This window comes from Erpetoichthys calabaricus, chromosome 4 (assembly GCF_900747795.2).
Source record: "Erpetoichthys calabaricus chromosome 4, fErpCal1.3, whole genome shotgun sequence".
NCBI lineage: Eukaryota > Metazoa > Chordata > Cladistia > Polypteriformes > Polypteridae > Erpetoichthys > Erpetoichthys calabaricus.
In genome coordinates this window covers 55,436,739-55,456,176 of record NC_041397.2, presented here as the reverse complement: position 1 = coordinate 55,456,176, position 19,438 = coordinate 55,436,739, and the positions used below count along the sequence as shown (strand labels likewise).

Below are 19,438 nucleotides of genomic sequence, written 5' to 3'. Positions count from 1 at the left end.
AGAATCCCAAGGCGTTCCCAGGCCAGTCGAGAGACATAGTCCCTCCAGCGTGTCCTGGGTCTTCCCCGGGGCCTCCTCCCGGTTGGACGTGCCCGGAACACCTCACCAGGGAGGCGTCCAGGAGGTATCCTGATCAGATGCCCGAGCCACCTCATCTGACTCCTCTCGATGCGGAGGAGCAGCGGCTCTACTCTGAGCCCCTCCCGGATGACTGAGCTTCTCACCCTATCTTTAAGGGAAAGCCCAGACACCCTGCGGAGGAAACTCATTTCAGCCGCTTGTATTCGCGATCTCGTTCTTTCGGTCACTACCCATAGCTCATGACCATAGGTGAGGGTAGGAACATAGATCGACTGGTAAATTGAGAGCTTCGCCTTGCGGCTCAGCTCCTTTTTCACCACGACAGACCGATGCAACGCCCGCATTACTGCGGATGCCGCACCGATCCGCCTGTCGATCTCACGCTCCATTCTTCCCTCACTCGTGAACAAGACCCCGAGATACTTGAACTCCTCCACTTGGGGCAGGATCTCGCTACCAATCCTGAGAGGGCACTCCACCCTTTTCCGGTTGAGGACCATGGTCTCAGATTTGGAGGTGCTGATTCTCATCCCAGCCGCTTCACACTCGGCTGCGAACCGATCCAGAGAGAGCTGAAGATCACGGCCTGATGAAGCAAACAGGACAACATCATCTGCAAAAAGCAGTGACCCAATCCTGAGCCCACCAAACCGGACCCCCTCAACACCCTGGCTGCGCCTAGAAATTCTGTCCATAAAAGTTATGAACAGAATCGGTGACAAAGGGCAGCCCTGGCGGAGTCCAACTCTCACTGGAAACGGGTTCGACTTACTGCCGGCAATGCGGACCAAGCTCTGGCACTGATCGTACAGGGACTGAACAGCCCTTATCCGGGGGGCCGGTACCCCATACTCTCGGAGTACCCCCCACAGGATTCCCCGAGGGACACGGTCGAATGCCTTTTCTAAGTCCACAAAACACATGTAGACTGGTTGGGCAAACTCCCATGCACCCTCCAGGACCCTGCTAAGGGTATAGAGCTGGTCCACTGTTCCGCGACCAGGACGAAAACCACACTGTTCCTCCTGAATCCGAGGCTCGACTATCCGACGGACCCTCCTCTCCAGGACCCCTGAATAGACTTTTCCAGGGAGGCTGAGGAGTGTGATCCCTCTGTAGTTGGAACACACCCTCCGATCCCCCTTCTTAAAGAGGGGGACCACCACCCCGGTCTGCCAATCCAGAGGCACTGTCCCTGATGTCCATGCGATGTTGCAGAGGCATGTCAGCCAAGACAGTCCTACAACATCCAGAGCCTTGAGGAACTCCGGGCGTATCTCATCCACCCCCGGGGCCCTGCCACCAAGGAGTTTTTTGACCACCTCGGTGACCTCAGTCCCAGAGATGGGGGAGCCCACCTCTGAGTCCCCAGGCTCTGCTTCCTCATTGGAAGGCATGTTAATGGGATTGAGGAGGTCTTCGAAGTATTCCCCCCACCGACCCACAACGTCCCGAGTCGAGGTCAGCAGCGCACCATCCCCACCATATACAGTGTTGACACTGCACTGCTTCCCCTTCCTGAGACGCCGGATGGTGGACCAGAATCTCCTCGAAGCCGTCCGAAAGTCATTCTCCATGGCCTCCCCAAACTCCTCCCACGCCCGAGTTTTTGCCTCAGCAACCACCAAAGCCGCATTCCGCTTGGCCTGCCGGTACCTATCAGCTGCCTCCGGGGTCCCACAGGACAAAAGGGTCCTGTAGGACTCCTTCTTCAGCTTGACGGCATCCTTCACCGCCGGTGTCCACCAGCGGGTTCGGGGATTGCCGCCACGACAGGCACCGACCACCTTACGGCCACAGCTCCGGTCAGCTGCCTCAACAATAGAGGCACGGAACATGGCCCATTCGGACTCAATGTCCCCCACCTCCCTCGGGATGTGGTCGAAGTTCTGCCGGAGGTGGGAGTTGAAGCTACTTCTGACAGGGGGCTCTGCCAGACGTTCCCAGCAGACCCTCACAACACGTTTGGGCCTACCACGCCTGACCGGCATCCTCCCCCACCATCGAAGCCAACTCACCACCAGGTGGTGATCAGTTGACAGCTCCGCCCCTCTCTTCACCCGAGTGTCCAAGACATGTGGCCGCAAGTCCGACGACACAACCACAAAGTCGATCATCGAACTGTGGCCTAGGGTGTCCTGGTGCCAAGTGCACATATGAACACCCCTATGCTTGAACATGGTGTTCGTAATGGACAATCCGTGACGAGCACAGAAGTCCAATAACAAAACACCGCTCGGGTTCAGATCAGGGGGGCCATTCCTCCCAATCACGCCCTTCCAGGTCTCACTGTCATTGCCCACGTGAGCATTGAAGTCTCCCAGCAGAACGAGGGAGTCCCCAGAAGGTATGCCCTCTAGCACCCCCTCCAGGGACTCCAAAAAGGGTGGGTACTCCGAACTGCTGTTCGGTGCATACGCACAAACAACAGTTAGGACCCGTCCCCCCACCCGAAGGCGAAGGGAGGCTACCCTCTCGTCCACCGGGGTAAACCCCAATGTACAGGCTCCAAGTTGGGGGGCAATAAGTATACCCACACCTGCTCGGCGCCTCTCACCGGGGGCAACTCCAGAGTGGTAGAGAGTCCAGCCCCTCTCAAGGAGATTGGTTCCAGAGTCCAAGCTGTGCGTCGAGGTGAGCCCGACTATATCTAGCTGGAACCTCTCAACTTCGCGCACTAGCTCAGGCTCCTTCCCCTTCAGAGAGGTGACATTCCACGTCCCAAGAGCCAGTTTCTGTAGCTGAGGATCGGACCGCCAAGGTCCCCGCCTTCGGCCACCACCCAACTCACACTGCACCCGACCTCCTTGGCCCCTCCCATAGGTGGTGAGCCCATGGGAAGGGGGACCCACGTTGCCTCTTCGGGCTGTGCCCGGCCGAGCCCCATGGGTGCAGGCCCGGCCACCAGGCGCTCGCCATCGAGCCCCACCTCCAGGCCTGGCTCCAGAGTGGGGCCCCGGTGACCCGCGTCCGGGCAAGGGAAAACGCCGTCCAAAATGGTTTTTCTTCATAGGAGGTTTGTTTAACCGCTCTTTGTCTCATCCCTCACCTAGGACCAGTTTGCCTTGGGTGGCCCTACCAGGGGCATAAAGCCCCGGACAACAGAGCTCCTAGGATCATTGGGACACGCAAACCCCTCCACCACGATAAGGTGACGGTTAAAGGTGGGGCAGAATGAATCCAAACAGCATTATCCGGAACTGAGGCAAGCACTTGGTGGTGAAAACAGACAACCTTGCCACACTGTCCTCTACCACACCCACCTGCCTAAATCCAGAAAATGTAAATCTGAATACCACAGATCCCTGTATTGATTCCATAATCTAATATAACAGAGACATGGGATATAGATTTATTATGTTAATACTAATACCTCTAATTGTCAACACAAAATCACAATTTGATGTTACCACCAATGGAGATGCCCAGGCTGAGGAAGAGGGCACCAGAGTCCCACCTGCCAGTATCTTTTTAACTATTTAGCAATTACATTCTTCTTGTCAGGGAAGACCTATAGATTCTGTGAGGGACAGGGTCTGCGGCAATGTCCTGTACATGATAAGTACAAATTTTTTGTAGAAAGAAAAACAGGTCTTTTTGTGACCTAAGAATAAGATAAGCTAATTTTAGAACCTTTCGATGACTAGATAATTGTTAATGATGTTGTGACTAGTTAGGCACTAAAATAAAAATTATTCACCAAAGATTAATTCCAGAAAATACTAGGCCAAATACTGAATACATTTTTTCATTCATTTTTGCCCATCTGTTTTTGTACCATTGCGTAAGAACTGAATTAAATACATTTCAGTTTTGACTTATGTTTATCAATTAAATCTGCTATATAAAAAACTGTACCGTATGTGTGTATGTCTCTGTGCCCAGTCCCTTCAGAGCAATCTGGTTGGTCAGTTTGGCTTTGGTGGCTCAGTATTATGGATGATGACAGAATATGTTAGGGGTGTGTTAGGTATATGAGGTTCAATTCCTGACTGTGACAATTTTCTTCATAAAAAAAAACAAAAAAAAAAACCCAATGAGTTAAAATGGAGCATTTCAACAACAACAAAGAGAATAACCTACCAAGTGACACTGGTGCAACACTGAGTTGCCTTCCAGTTAAATTATAAAACTCCAAGTTAATGAAAAATCCTTTTATTATAGAAGTCAGTCTTTTCAAATAGGACATTAGTAAAAACTTAATGATAGATAAAAGCATAAACAAAATATAGTGCTGTAAATAATAAATCATGACTTGCCACATGTAAGTTTATTAAAAAATGTACACTTTCTCATCTTGCTGACAAACAGAAAAAAAAACAACAGACTAGCATAAGAGCTCAGACTAGCACAAGAGGGTAGAAGAAGAAATGCCAACAGCTTCATCAACTTACCTTGACCAGAATGACTGTGCTCTTGCAGTTCTCTGTCTTGCAAATTTGAAGATCTTGTATCCAAACATTAATAAATTTCTTGTGTGCATCCAAGGATTTTAAACTTGCATATAATTTATATACTAAGTGTGGCAGACACACTTTGTTTATTAAGGTCAGCATATTTAAATAGTGTTCCTTTGTGTCTTGATTTAGTTTTTTCCAGTATGATCCCTACTCCTTAACCCTTCTTTTGCCCATTTATTGCATTGTAATTTCCCACTATGTCTCTACTCCTGGTGTTCTTCATTGTAAACAAACCAGTACAATTATCTATAGATGCCATCCATTCATCACAATGCAATGCAATGTTATGTATCACTCTTTCCCTATAAAACTGGAGGCACTGTTTGAAATCATCATTTATAACAAGAGCAGGAAATCAACAGACACAGATGTTCACATACAGCTAAAAATCTATCTTTGTATTCACTCATCTGAATATTGGTGTCATTTTTTTTTGCTACTTTTCTTGAATACTATTGGTCCCTGAAAATTCCTACACTTCCCTCAGCCATCATGTATAGCTACTTTTCTGTCCTTTCTGCTGAATAGTTCTGGACCATTAACACTCAAACCGCTAGATTCAGGGACAGTTTTATCTGCAGGTCATAAGGTTACTCAATAGTTGCTTGTATTGTCAACTGCATAAGCATACATGATGTGTATTTTTACTATATACAGTATAGATAGTACTGAATGATATATATAATGTATCGTGTTGTATTCATCTGTATTATAAGACTGCCACTAGTCTGTAAGGGATGTAGAAGTAAGAATATCATTGCACCATGTATGCATGATGACAAATTCATACTGATCTATTACTTTACTACATGTTCAAGCACCACTGAATGTTTTGTTTGTTTATTAGCTTTTAGGAGGAAATACTCCTTATTTACTATAATCAAAACATTGAAATTACACAGAACAGAGAAACCATGTTTATCTAAGCATGCACATGCAGCCAACAAAACAAGTATCAGAATGCATGACGGGGCCAAACATGGTGTCATTTGCAAACTGTACTCAGTTTTACTTTTGTCCGAGGATTTTTTTAGCTCTGCAGTTTGAGACAACTGTAAAAAAAAGACATGCCATTATGTGATGTGATACTATAAAATACCTTGTTTATTACTATATGAATGAAGTTTTATTTTCAGCCTGGCAAGTTTGCATAGGGGAGTAGCTGAATTTTGTGGTGCTGCATACTCTTTTTAATACATTTTAATTATTTGTTGTAATAGTTAAATAGTTATCTATAATGACAATTTTAATTACCATGGTTTCTGTTATTTTTTTAAATGGTTTGCTCTGTTTTAGTTTCAGTACTTTATCATCATATTTATTCAAACCTACCAGGACATAACTTAATGTTTGTTAGTTCATACTGGAGAGAAAATATCTTCACTGCAATATATTTACCAGTTTACAGGTAAATTGCCTTTAAAACAATGCAAAGCTAACTATAGTTATCTGAAACATGAACACATTTTGGTGAATGGCCCCAGATGTTAATTGTAATGTATTTTCTGCCTCCACATCTGTAATAATAAAACAGATGAAATATTTGATCCCTTAACCAAATATTTCATACTTGTAATGATGATCTTCCAAGTTAAGCCTCCAACACATAGTGTACTTTAATTTGTGTTAAATAAACAATACTTAGAAATAAAACAGTATCATTAAAGCATCTGCAATCTTGTGAATAAGGGTACAGTAAACACCTTATAAACTTATTTAACTATTTGTACAAGTAATTTTCCTTGCTTACAATGTCTTTATTAACTTTAAAAGGCTATTTAATATATGATTTTACTCAACTATCTGAATTAATTTTTTTAATTGTTAGAGTCACTCAGTATTTTGATATAATTGTAAGTAAGGTGCCTCACATATCCAGAGATCAGGGCTCAGTCATTAATTGTATGGAGCTCTCAAATCTTGTGTGTCTAACAGAGCTTCCTCTGTGTCCTACATTAACTACTCATGCAATATTACCTTACCTCTAACAGTGGATGTGGCTTTGTGAGAGTGAGTGTGCCCTGCAATGGATTAGTGTACCATCTAGGACTTGTTCTAGTTTCGTGTATAATGCTTCCAGAACACTTTCAGACTCCTCACAAGCCTGCAGTGGAAGCAAAGAGTTCAAAACAAGACAAATGGTGTCCAACCTATCTGTTTATAGAAGTGGCATGACTGATTTCTAAAGTGAAGGTTACTTTGTTATATTGCCTGGTACCACTGATTACATTACTAATATTACTTGCCTTCATCCTGGGTTACCCTGCTACTTTGGTATGTCTATTTTAGCACCTGTTTTAAGTATGTAGTATATTTTATGCCTTGATTAATATGTTATGTTTTCCTGTTTCTATAGGACTAACTGATAATGTCTGCTGCACTATAAGAAAAGTTGAAATTAATCTTTTTTTTCTTTTACTTTTTTCTATAAAAGTAATTTGGAGATGATAAATTTCCCTTTTCCCCAAGGTAATGCATGTACAGATATATTTGACTTCTTTGGAGAAAAATGACAGTAATTGAAGTACAATACTGTTACCTACGTATAAGAAATAAAGTGCAGTTTGGGAAATGATTTGACATATAGAATAAAATTTCCAATTCTAGCTTAGGAATCAACAGGATATCTTTTTATAAATACATTCTAATGTTTGTGGAAATTAATGTTCCTGAATGACTGCTGTAAAAATCAGTTGCCAGGGTTTGGATGATGGACTCCGGCAAATTGATATCTAATGCCAAAAGCCATTATATGTTGTAGCTGTAGAGTGAGGAGTTTAGTGGAAATAAATCATATCATCATACAGAAATGCTGCTGTTTAAATTCAGGCACTGTAGGAAAGGCGAACAGCAGTTACCACTTCTCACATATTTTTTAATGAACAAATACATTAACTTATTTAATAACCTTACACATGTCTTTACAAAACTGCATGTTATCTAAACATACAGATTAAATTTGAATGTGCAAAATGGTACACAATATAGTACATTCTAAAAGTCATGCCAACAGTTTGAAAAATTTAAAAAATAATTTAACCAGACTTGTCCAATTACATTTTGAAACAGAATCTGACTGGAAGGAGAGAAGCATTCAAAACAACTGTGAACAAAATAGAAGTGTTATGATATTGGTTACAGCGCTTTGAGTACTGAGAAAAGCGCTATACAAATGTAATGAATTATTATTATTACACTCCTTTTTAACATACAGTATGTTACTGATATACTAGTGACAATCAGTTATTTTTAAGAACTACAAAAGCTTAATGAAACTCTAGTTACATCCAAACTTTCAAATGTGTTTATATTAGGTTGATTAGAAACTCTCTAATTGGATGAGGTTTGTGCAGGAGTGTGCCATCCTAACGACTGACTTCCTAGCCAGGGTTTACTTCTGCCTTATATATGTGCAGATCTTTAAGTGTATTTATTTTCTTTACATATAGGTTTTAATCCATTTCTATGTGCAGAAGAGGCATGGAGTGAAATTAAGTTTTGGCATTTGTGTAAGGTATATGTAAATTTAATTTCTTATCATTATCGATATCAGCAAAGTTCCAGATGATTTTTACAACAGATGCATAGGACGGTGTCCTGTGACTTTGTAGGTTTTGCTTTTCATTTTAGATCCCACTAATTGCCTTACAAATAAACAAAACAAACATGCATTCAAAGCTTTGACTTACCTTGCAATTATCTTATTTTGAAGGGGCAATAAAAAATCATAGGCAGAGAGCTTATGAGCTGCACAGTTTCCTGGTGATGCTCCATGCAATGTAACAATAACTAATCGAACCACATGACCAGAAGGAACTCTTAGTCTCCATTGATAATAAGGTTTCTTGGGACTCGTCAAGGTTAATGTTCTGTTGTTCCCATATTTCGCATAAAGGTCAAATGATATTGCTGTAAAACAACCATAATGGAAAACAGAAAAATTGCAACTTTGAAGATATTACATACAATTAGTAGATAATTATATATTTCATAGCACATTTCATCTTTCTAATTACTTCTTCAATAACAAATATGTTTAAAGGAAATTTACAAAAATTAGATAGATAGATAGATAGATAGATAGATAGATAGATAGATAGATAGATAGATAGATAGATAGATAGATAGATAGATACTTTATTAATCCCAAGGGGAAATTCACAAATCCCAAGAGGAAATTCACAAACCAAATTTAGATTTGAACACAACAATAACAACAGGAACACAAATAACAGTAAATTCACAATTTTTATTAATTATGATGTATCTGTAACCTTTAGAATATAATTTCTCCTCAAAAGCTATTAAGTAATTGAAAAATCCAAGACTCAATTTACCTAATAAAGAAAAAAAGAATTTTACCCGATTTCACTCCTAGATCATACTCTCCAGAATTAGAATCTATAATAAAACAAAAAAATTGAATTGGTTTTAAAATACAATACAAATGAAACCACATACACTAAAAAAATTTTAAAAATAATCAAATAAGATTTACCAAATAACTCAATTGGGTCTAAATCTTCATCAAACGAGTATACCTCCTCGCGAGCACGAGTAAAGTTAATTTTCGATTTAATTCCAATAACTCTTTGTAGATTGAAGGATCTTGTGTTTTTCATTTGGTGTGCAATATTAGCTGGTGCAGAAAATTTACACCAGTAGAATGCTTTAGCTCCTTGTTCTCCTTCACTGTAATAAAAAGTTAGAAAACTGAAGTCATTAGTGCACACTATTCTCTCTAGTGTTTACTAATTCAATAATTGTATGCTTTTAAGATGTAACCTACCACATACACAAAAGGGACAGATAAGGAAGTAATAAAAGAACACACACAAATTAGTCACTCAGTTTATCTGCCCCACTGGAGATATTTATTGTATATTTTATTGCCTACATCAACTGAATGAAATGGCTCATCCACGCGACTAAAGGCCCAACATGCTAAAATTTTTCTTTCTCATCCTAAGCAAATGATTTTTTTCTGTTTCCCACTTCTGATTGCCATACCTCTCCATCAAGAAAAAGATGGTTATACTCATTTTAAAGACAGAACTCATAAATGGGTTTTAATTTGGTAATTTCATGAAACTAATTTCAAAATTGGTGTTTTCCAAAAAATACTTATTACAATTGACCCAGACAGTTAAAAAAATTCTAAAGGCGATCCACACACATAACCCTTTCCATTTTGCACTTTGCAAGTTCCAGTAATATAACAATAAATAAAATGAACAATATTTTTCCACAGTGGGGATGTAAATGGTACTGTATAAATAGAGTGAAGGAATCCATAATATGCTGTTATTGTATTTGCTATGTATATTCTATGCAAGTGGCACAGAGGCAGCACTGCTGCCTCACAGTAAGAAGGCCAGGGTTCATGTCTCCAGTCCTTCCCGTATGGAGTTTACATGTTCTCCCTCTATCTGCATGGGTTTCCTTCAGGTGCTCTGGTTTCCTCTCACAGTCCAAAGACATGCAAGTTAGGTAGATTGGTGACATTAAATTGGCTATGGTGTGTGTTTGTGTGTGTGCCCTATGATGGACTGGCACCCTGTCCAGGGTTTGTTCCTTGAAAGGCATTCCTTGTGACACTGTTCAAAGCTAAGTGGTTTAGAAAATGACTAATGACTGACTGTACAATTGTATACACACATGTATCTGTGTTTCAGCAATTCACATTTTAATTGTGTAACATATTCAGTTTTTCTATTTATCATCTGTAAATAATATTAAAGGACATGTACTCAGATAGAACTACTGTTTTACATATGTGGGCTCTTATAATATGTTACTTAGAAACATCTGCAAGCAATATGTCTTTCGACATGCCTTCATGCCCAAGTGTATGTTGCCTAACCAGGGGTGGTTACGTGTGTCACTCTAATATACGTTGCACAATCCTGATCCTAGAGTGCTGCACTGGTTCAAATGTTTGGCACTAGCTGTTTTCAGCTTAATGTCTAGAAGGCTCACTCTAACTTTCTATCTGCCACCTCAGAATTTAATCTTGTCACTTTTACTTCTTCTACACACAATAGACACACAATATTATGCATTTTATTTTACAGAAATCTTTTTCATAGCTCATTAAGAATTTTAAGTTCTTTACTGTTCCCTTTTATTAACAGGAACACAAATGACAGTAACAAATGACAAATGAGACAACTTATACTGTGTAAATATTCAGATGTTTCACTTTCTTTAAGCAGAGGAATAGAATAACACACTTAGGGAAAAAATGTAGAAAAAAAGAGTTAAAAAAGTGTTATAAAATTACAAAATAATTACAGGTACAAGGACCAGAATATTTAATTAGATAGATACTTTATTAATCCCAAGGGGAAATTCACATACTCCAGCAGCAGCATACTGATAAAGAACAATATTAAATTAAAGAGTGATAACAATGCAGGTATACAGACAGACAATAACATTGTATAATGTTAACGTTTACCCGCCCCCGGGTAGAATTGAAGAGTCGCATAGTGTGGGGGAGGAATGATCTCCTCAGTCTGTCAGTGGAGCAGGAAAGTGAATTAAACGACATTATCAATAATCCAAAAGAACTGGAATCTACTTAAGAAATTTGGTGGAAAAAAAATCTTCACGCCAATGTGTTCTCTAGGTCCAGGTGTAATAGCACAATCACGTGACAGAAATGAAAGTTAAAGGAAGAATAATTTGTCTCCCCATTTAGCACATATTCTTATCATATAATTATTTGTATGTCTTGCATATATATTATATATTGTGGCAGACGGCCAGGACCCATGCCCAGCTTGGATGACCCTTCGACACTTGATCCGGGGAAACAGCCATAGGCTACACACTGCTTCCCCCGGAACACTTGGTGACAGCCCCCCTGGGGTGCATCAGGGCCACAGGCAGGGGACTTCGGTGCTTAGCCCTGTTCGGTTCAGTGGCCACCACCGGTGGGAACTGCACGGCTTCATGAGCCCATTTGGGCGGTAATTCCACCACAACCAGAAGTGCAACCAGAATTAGGTCAGCAAACACCTGAAGCACTTCCGGGTGGGCTATGAGCGGAGCCAGCAGCCACCACTCCGGGAACCAGAGTCGGGAGGAGGGAGACAAAGCTGCCTGGGAGAAGTGGAGGATTGTTCAAAGGAAGGATTTGTGTTTGTGTGCTTTTGTTTTTGTGGTTCTAGGACTGTGTTGTGCCTGAAAGACACGGGGAAGACGTGGACCCCAGGTGAAGAAAATAAACATTTTACGTGTGCCTCCAGAGTCTGTCTGTGCCGGGTCAGGTGCCAATATAGCGCCCTGTATCACAATATATATAATTTTTACATATTATGCAGGTGATATATTTTTTCTTTAAATCTCTATATCATTTTAGCTATAAAAGTATTATAGATAGACAGAGAGAGATGGACTTTACTTGGAAACAAAAACTTTACAGAAGATAGAGGAAAAAAAGAATATATATCAGTGTAGCAATATACAACTTGTAGAACTGGGTAGTATGGCGAAAAATGTATACAATGGTTCATTTGAATTTAGGTCTATAAATACAAACATTTTGATAAACTATGTCTGTCAGTCTCTATTCACACAGCCCCTGGGTAATCATTTATTTTGATCCATATGATCATATTATTCTACAAATGCCTGATATGAAGTAAAGCTCAATCACACTCCAGTTACAAGGCCAATTTAGTTTAGGAAATGATTTGACATATAGTATAAAATTTCCAATTCTAGCTTAGGAATCAACAGGATATCTTGTACTAAAAAAATTCTAATGTTTGTGGAAACTAATGTTCCTGAATGACTGCTGCAAACATCAGTCGCCATTTAACATAACTTGTGTCATTTCTGCCTATATCCCAAAAACATACAAGAACAACATACAACCTCCACACAGACAGAGCGAGGGGTTCAAACCCGGTGCTAACCATCACACTTTTCTGCCACCTTTATGTAAGCATATTACACAACAACTGTTACCCCAAAAAGACAAAAAAAGTGTTCAGTTGCTTATTTTTACAAGTTAACATCTTGAAACTGTATACATGACTATATTAAAATGGAAATATTATACTTTCATACAAAAAAAAAAACCTCAGTTTAAATGTCTGTCTCAAGAGTAATGCAAAAAGGAATAAAAATGTTGAAGAGACTGCTTATGACAACAATGCTTCTGTTGTGGAAAAATTCAACACTTAAGAAAATAGGAAATACCAACATTAGATGAGCTCTAAAAAAAGAAAAGTGAAAAATCTTCTTATTACACCAAGACTATATTGACATTGGTTACATAAAATTTAAGATTCAAGTGTCAAAATCTGCCTACAATCTATAAGACCTATATTCACTTCTAGTTCTAGCCTACCAAATGTGATGGGGTTCCCTGAGGGCATCGGGGCTGCTAGATTGAAAAGTGTGTCTCTAGACATGTAAAAACTCACCAAAACCCAAAGCCTTATGAGAAGAAGGCAAGATTGTCCTGCCAATATAAAAGGCTGCACTCTGTCAGAGGCAATATTTTACATTTATTTGGAGAGTGCCCTAGAAGTAATTATTCCATGGGTGAAGATGCAAAACAGTTGTTCTAAGTAGCAGATAAATTGAAGAGGAGGATATTTGTTTCTTTACCTTGCCTTATATTTGTTGAACACATGTTAGGCTAACTAAACTGTAGTTACCAGCATCACATATAGCACCGGTTTTATATAATTAGGCCTAATTTATATAATCAGGCATTTTTTCTAGCTATTTCTGAAAAAACACAACTTAAAGGAAATGTATATAGAATTACTAACTCTTCTGAGAGCACTTGAATAAAAGGCTACTATGGCTGTAGTTTTTTTTATTTTTAATCTTTTTAATCCTAGAGGAACTTCACTCATTTCAATCTCCAAATCATTAAATATATACTCAATATTCACTATAGCTGCTGAAATACCGCAGGCATGTTTACATTTGAAATTTTAAAAAAAGAATGAAATAAGATTTATTCTTCAGAGTCCATGCTGGCAGCACAAGGCACAAGGCAAGAAACAGCCCTTGACTGGAAACCAGTCCACTATAAGACCAACAAGAACTCTTAAATGACAATTAACCTGATCTATACATTTTTGGGCATGTGGGAACAAATGTAAAGAAAAACCCATGCAGACAAGGGACCAACGTGAAGACTGCACACAGTCAGCATCTGGGTATGTAATTCAGTCCTTGGAAGAGATCCTTGAGGCAGCATCAATACTGATTATGCCGCCATTCCATCCCTATACAATTCTCATCCTCTTCACCATTTGTTATAGCTAAAGACCATTATCTTACTAAGAAATGCTGATCTCTTACTATGATGTTTCACTTATGCAAGATTCATTAACAAAGTGAAACTGCAATAAAAACTGCCTAATTGTCTCGGCAATTTTCTGAATAATATGTAACTTCCCGAATTTGCAGAGTCAGTGGGACAGTGTTTTATCTGAGTGGGTGGTGTGTAAAAAGCAAAACAGGCAACCCAGTTTCAAACCTTATGCTGGAGCTGAAGAATCTTGTGAACTTGCAATGAATACTGTCTAGGCCAGTCACATTAATATTCTAACATTTTTTAAGTTTATGAGATAATATTTTAAAAAGTCAATATTTTTCTTTTTCAACAAAGCTACAAATTGTCTTATAGTGTAGACTGCCATAAACTCAGGATTGTCTTTCTAGCTGTTTTCTTAAATAACATTGTTTGAAATTGTTAACCTGCTTCAATTCTCTTGAATTTAAACACACCACACATATGTTTTAAAACAAATGAAATATGTTTTAAGTAATTATAGTCAATGATCCAAAATCAAGAAATACATTAGTAACAGCTACCTATAAATCGTGAAAACAGAGACCTACTCTGACCGAGTGCAAATATTAATTGAACAGACCTTGTATCAAACTGGAGGATCCAATCAGTCAGCCTGCAGCTTGTATGTCCGGTTACTCAGCTGCTCTGATATAAGTGACACAAAGGGCATCCTATCACTATTTGAGCTTCTAAGGCAGGATAGGTGTTTCATAGCATCTGGAAGGAGCAGTGAACAGAATCATAGTTGTGGTGTGGTGTGTTTAAATGTGAAAATTGAAACAGGCTACCAAAATACAGTAATTAGCAGTGACACATAAAACTAAAGCAAAGATCAAAACATGCAGGAGCAATTGTGCCAAAACACTAATTACATTTCAACTGAATCATAATCTTAGATAATAAAATTGCACTTCATATTTAAATCAACCATTCTTCCAAATAAAATCGATAAAACAGATCAATTACAGTTCCTCAATCCTTTCCACAATAATGCTTTGCCAATATAATGAAAAGTTTCATCTACAAAGCTTGCCAAATGTCAGTCAGTCAGTCATTGTCCAACCTGCTATATCCTAACACAGGTTCACGGGGATCTGCTGGAGCCAATCCCTGCCAGCACAGGGCACAAAGCAGGAACACACCCCAGGCAGGGTGCCAGCCCACCGCAGGGCACACACACACCAAGCACACACTAGGGACAATTTAGAATCGCCAATGCACCTAACCTGCATGTCTTTGGACGCTGGGAGGAAACCGTAGCACCCAGAAGAAACCCACGGAGAGAACATGCAAACTCCACGCAGGGAGGACCCGGGAAGTGAACCCAAGTCTCCTTACTGCAAAGCAGTAGTGCTACCACTGTGCCACCTTGCCACCTGCTTGCCAAATGCATTTTCTTAAAAAAAGAACATGCCTTCTCATGAATGTCTTATAATCTTTGTTTTTACAAACATCCTCTGTAATATTCAAAAAGTGCTGAATAGTAAGAGTTTCATAGCACTCTAAAATTGAATCATGGTATTAAATACAGTCTCAAAATGTAAAAAACAATCACATCAAAAAATTGTATGTTTTTATATATACACACATATATGCTTTATTATTTAGTATGTTATGCTGTATGTTTTAACCACACTGTAACAATGAGCACATAAATGATAGAATTCATGTGTTCTTCACCTTCAATAGGCATTAAAATTGCTTAAAAGACAAAATATTTCTACAAGTCAAGATCAATTGTTCCTTTTGCTACATTTCATTATTTGAATATGAAAAGGATTTAAAAAAAGTGATGCCATACTTTGCCTTTAGTTTACAGTGAAACTGATCACTATGTCCTCAGACAGTCTTGCAGACACTAACAAAGGCTCAATTAATATCAGATGAGCCATTCTTACTTTAACCAATAAGGGGTATGTACACAGTACATCAGCAATTTCAAGAGAACAGAAAGCTCTTGTGTCATCTGTCTTTGGGACAGTCTCCAGGGACCAATGAAGAAGCATTAACAATGGTTGATTTTACAGACTAAAGCTGCTGCTAAACCTAATTAGTACACATCTACCACTATAGAAAATCATGAAACAAATACAAATTAATTTGAAAAGTGAAGTACAAATAGAAATCATGGATGATTAACAAATAGCAAATTCATAACTGCAATATGCATACAACATTTTTTATTATTACTTTTCTGCATTAAAATAACCAACATTTTTGTTGTCTCTTTAGCCCCTTTCTCACTAAATTTATTCTAGCAAGATACACATTATAATGTGAAATAATGCACAAAAATAGTAAAGAAAATTAAGAGAGCTTTATGCAAAACAAGAATAATAAATCTATGGTTAGTTAATTGAGAATAAATTAAACAAGACTGTTTGATACTATTCTGACAATTATATTTATTTAATGCAAACTTACCTAAAAGCAGTAATGACGGACTTTAAATAATATTTTCCCCAAACTGATGATGCATATATCGTAGCAAACTGTCAAAAAGTGTAAAGTAAAAAAATATATATTAATAAACAAAAATTATTTATCAATGGGAACTCAAACACATACACTTGTCAATGTTATTTCAAATATACTTCCTTGGATTTTGCTCCACAGGAGTTAAAATCTTACAGTGCTCTGACATGACAATTTGAAGTCTGCACAGAGGTCAATAATAGCTTGCATTGAAAAGACAAAAAGCTTTTTTGCTCAAGAGATCAAATCTTTTGTGATTTTTTTTCTTTTTTTTAATAACAAAGGGGTATTGTCACATCCTCTTAACTTATGAAGAACAAACCAAAAATCGGTTCTTAAAAAAAATATAAAATAAATACAGCACAAACTCAAATAATTGTATACTTTCAAATGGTGAGTAAATGTGTATTATTTTTGGTTTCACAGATTTATACTAAAAAAAATTACAAATGTACATATTTCTTGTCATAAATTGTTTATTGAGCATTTAACAAAACAGAACTATTTGAACTATCAACACAATGGTTCACTACAGGTATGTATGTTCAAGACAAAGAAATATTTGGATCTTTATAAAGGGTTATGTTTTTAATAAAACACTACGATAGCCAATAAAATAGGGACATTATTCTTCTTAACATTCCTGAATGATAAGTACAATTTTATCATTACAAAGAGGTACTAGAAATGGATGGATGGATGAATGGAGAAAAAAATGTCAGGATTTTTTGTTAGACTAAAATTACATTGTTTAAAGTAATGTATCATTTATAGTTAAACTACTGTAAAAATTTTACTTTTGATACAAGTCATTTAAATATGCTTTCATTCAAGTATCTCATGGACTTTATTAATTTATTAAACTGTTTCGCTAAATTTTTTTATGGTGTTAAACTATTACATAACAAACATTTAGAAGATAGATAGATAGATAGATAGATAGATAGATAGATAGATAGATAGATAGATAGATAGATAGATAGATAGATAGATAGAAAGGAGTTTTATTTGGGAAACCATATCATGCTTAATGATTCAGGTGAAGAAACAGATTAACTTTATTAATAGGAAATCAATATTACTACAGCTTAAAGAACACCTCCTGGGAAGAATTAATTACACAGATTTTTAGCATGACTTTAAAATGTTTTAAGTTTTCAATAATCAGTTCTGTTTTGACAAGGACATTTTTCTTGTACTCTACCTTGAAATTTGAACTCCCTGAGGGCTCTTCTAGTTGTGTTTCCTCAAAGAAAAGGGGGCAAATACCAGAGCTACTAAGATCAGATTACGGCAAAGTTTTTACATTTAAATGGGTAATAAAAAGGCTTTAACACAAAACACAATTTGTCAAAAAATAGTTTGAAGGATGTCATATAAGAAAACATACAAGCTACTTACGTAATTTCGAATGGCTTCAGCTTGTAAAAGAAACTGCTGGGACTGAGGATCTGCCAGCTCACTTGTGAAAGATACATTGGTGATTTCAACACTTCCACCAAGGTAGAATGTGGAAATGGCAGGTGCTGTAGAAAGTTGTATATTATAGATGTTAATAACTGATTCACTCAAATGTATCAGATGAGGTAGAATGCTGTACTTTAGTGCAGATGTCACTGTCTTAAGGATCCTGTACCTGAAATTCAGTGGCATATGCAAACAAAAGCTTCACTTACTCAAACAGTAGCAAAGGATAATAGTTATTGCTGCAACAATCAACAGGGCTGCTGGTACTGGTCCGAGAAGCCATATTTTGTAAGCCTTGATTTTTGCAGATCTCGAAAGAACACACCCTCTCCAGCAAAGACGAATCCTGCATGGGGAAGGTTGAAACGTTGCAGGTTGTGAGCGATCAGGGCACTGATCCCGACTCCAGCTTTCTTTCTGATGCTCTGTAAAGTGATAAATCTGAAAAAATAATCGAAATGTGCATATTAATAAAAGTAACATTTAAACGGCTTCATCCTGGTATATTGTGTTGCAGATATGATCATGTGGAAGTAATACATGTAGAAATCTATTCATTCACCACACTGTAATTTCAGTTTCTTCCTGTCCGCAGGAAATATAAGGATATGCTAGTTAACAAATTAGATTAAAATAATAGCACAACTCAAACTAAGTACTGCATTATTTAATATAGATACATATATATGTAAAGATATAGCTGAGCCTTGCAGAATTCTACTTTTCCAAAACTCAACGACGACTTTTTTATTTTTATTATTTTTTTTATTTATTTAACAGGTATGATATATGCGCAATTTTGTTTCTGGCACATTTTACTAAACTGATTGTCACATGTACACCGTGAAGAATTCGCGCCAAAGCATTAGGAAAATCTTTCTTACCTTCTCAGGTGTTTGGCTGTCACCGCACTTGCGATAATTTGATATGCTGTAAATCTCGCTAAGCCTCTCTTTAGGAAATGTTATCATCGCCTTTATTGGGGATAAATAAACTGAAAAAAAAAAGAAACCAAACAATAAAAATGTAAAGCACAGCCTAGTCTGAAGCAACGGAGAAGTAAAGCGCTGATGCTGCTTGCAAAAAGTGAGAGTGAAATGAAAAGTCGTCTTTCTGACCGCCGCTCAAGTACCATTCCCTCTGCAGCCGAGGGCAGCCAGGGGATAACCCAGCATGCACCGCGGTTAAACGGCGCGCTGGCTGTCGTATTCCTACTCCTGTACGCATGGCTGTAACTTGGGAGCCCAGGTGTCAGAAGTTTTCTCCAGCTGGAGCGAAGAGGTTTTTGTGTTCTCTAGTGTTATATTGGGATTTAGTTTTGAAGAATCATTGTAAGCATACATATTTTTAATTTGAATTTCAATGTCTTTTGAAAGATTTCATAGTACACATCAGAATGTTATTTGAGAATGACGAGAGTAGCCTATACATTATAATAAACAAGTCTTGTAAAGTGCAATGTTTAGGCTTAATTGTTAACTATATTGTAATCAACAAGTGTCGCTTTCCAATGTCCTAATTTTGAATATCTGTGTACGTCATTTTACCAAAACTAGCTTTCCATTAAGAGCGGCACGGTGGTGTAGTGGTTAGCTGCAGAGCTTGGTGCGAATTCATTGAATCCGTG

General features: G+C 38.3%; 1 protein-coding gene across 2 annotated transcripts in view; it reads right to left on the bottom strand.

The window, feature by feature from the left end:
- Positions 1-18,956, bottom strand: part of LOC114651093 (suppressor of tumorigenicity 14 protein homolog) — a 77,391-nt gene extending 58,435 nt beyond the window's left edge. For both annotated transcript variants that reach the window (XM_051926515.1, XM_051926514.1), the window contains exons 1-7: positions 18,696-18,956; positions 18,021-18,252; positions 17,746-17,870; positions 16,294-16,361; positions 9,040-9,233; positions 8,904-8,942; positions 8,231-8,450 (exon numbers count right to left, since the gene is read on the bottom strand). In XM_051926515.1, the coding sequence (XP_051782475.1) occupies positions 8,231-8,450; positions 8,904-8,942; positions 9,040-9,233; positions 16,294-16,361; positions 17,746-17,870; positions 18,021-18,252; positions 18,696-18,782 (965 nt within the window). In that variant the 5' untranslated portion in view covers positions 18,783-18,956. The remainder of the gene's footprint in view (positions 1-8,230; positions 8,451-8,903; positions 8,943-9,039; positions 9,234-16,293; positions 16,362-17,745; positions 17,871-18,020; positions 18,253-18,695) is intronic.
- Between the last annotated feature and the right edge of the window lie 482 nt (positions 18,957-19,438).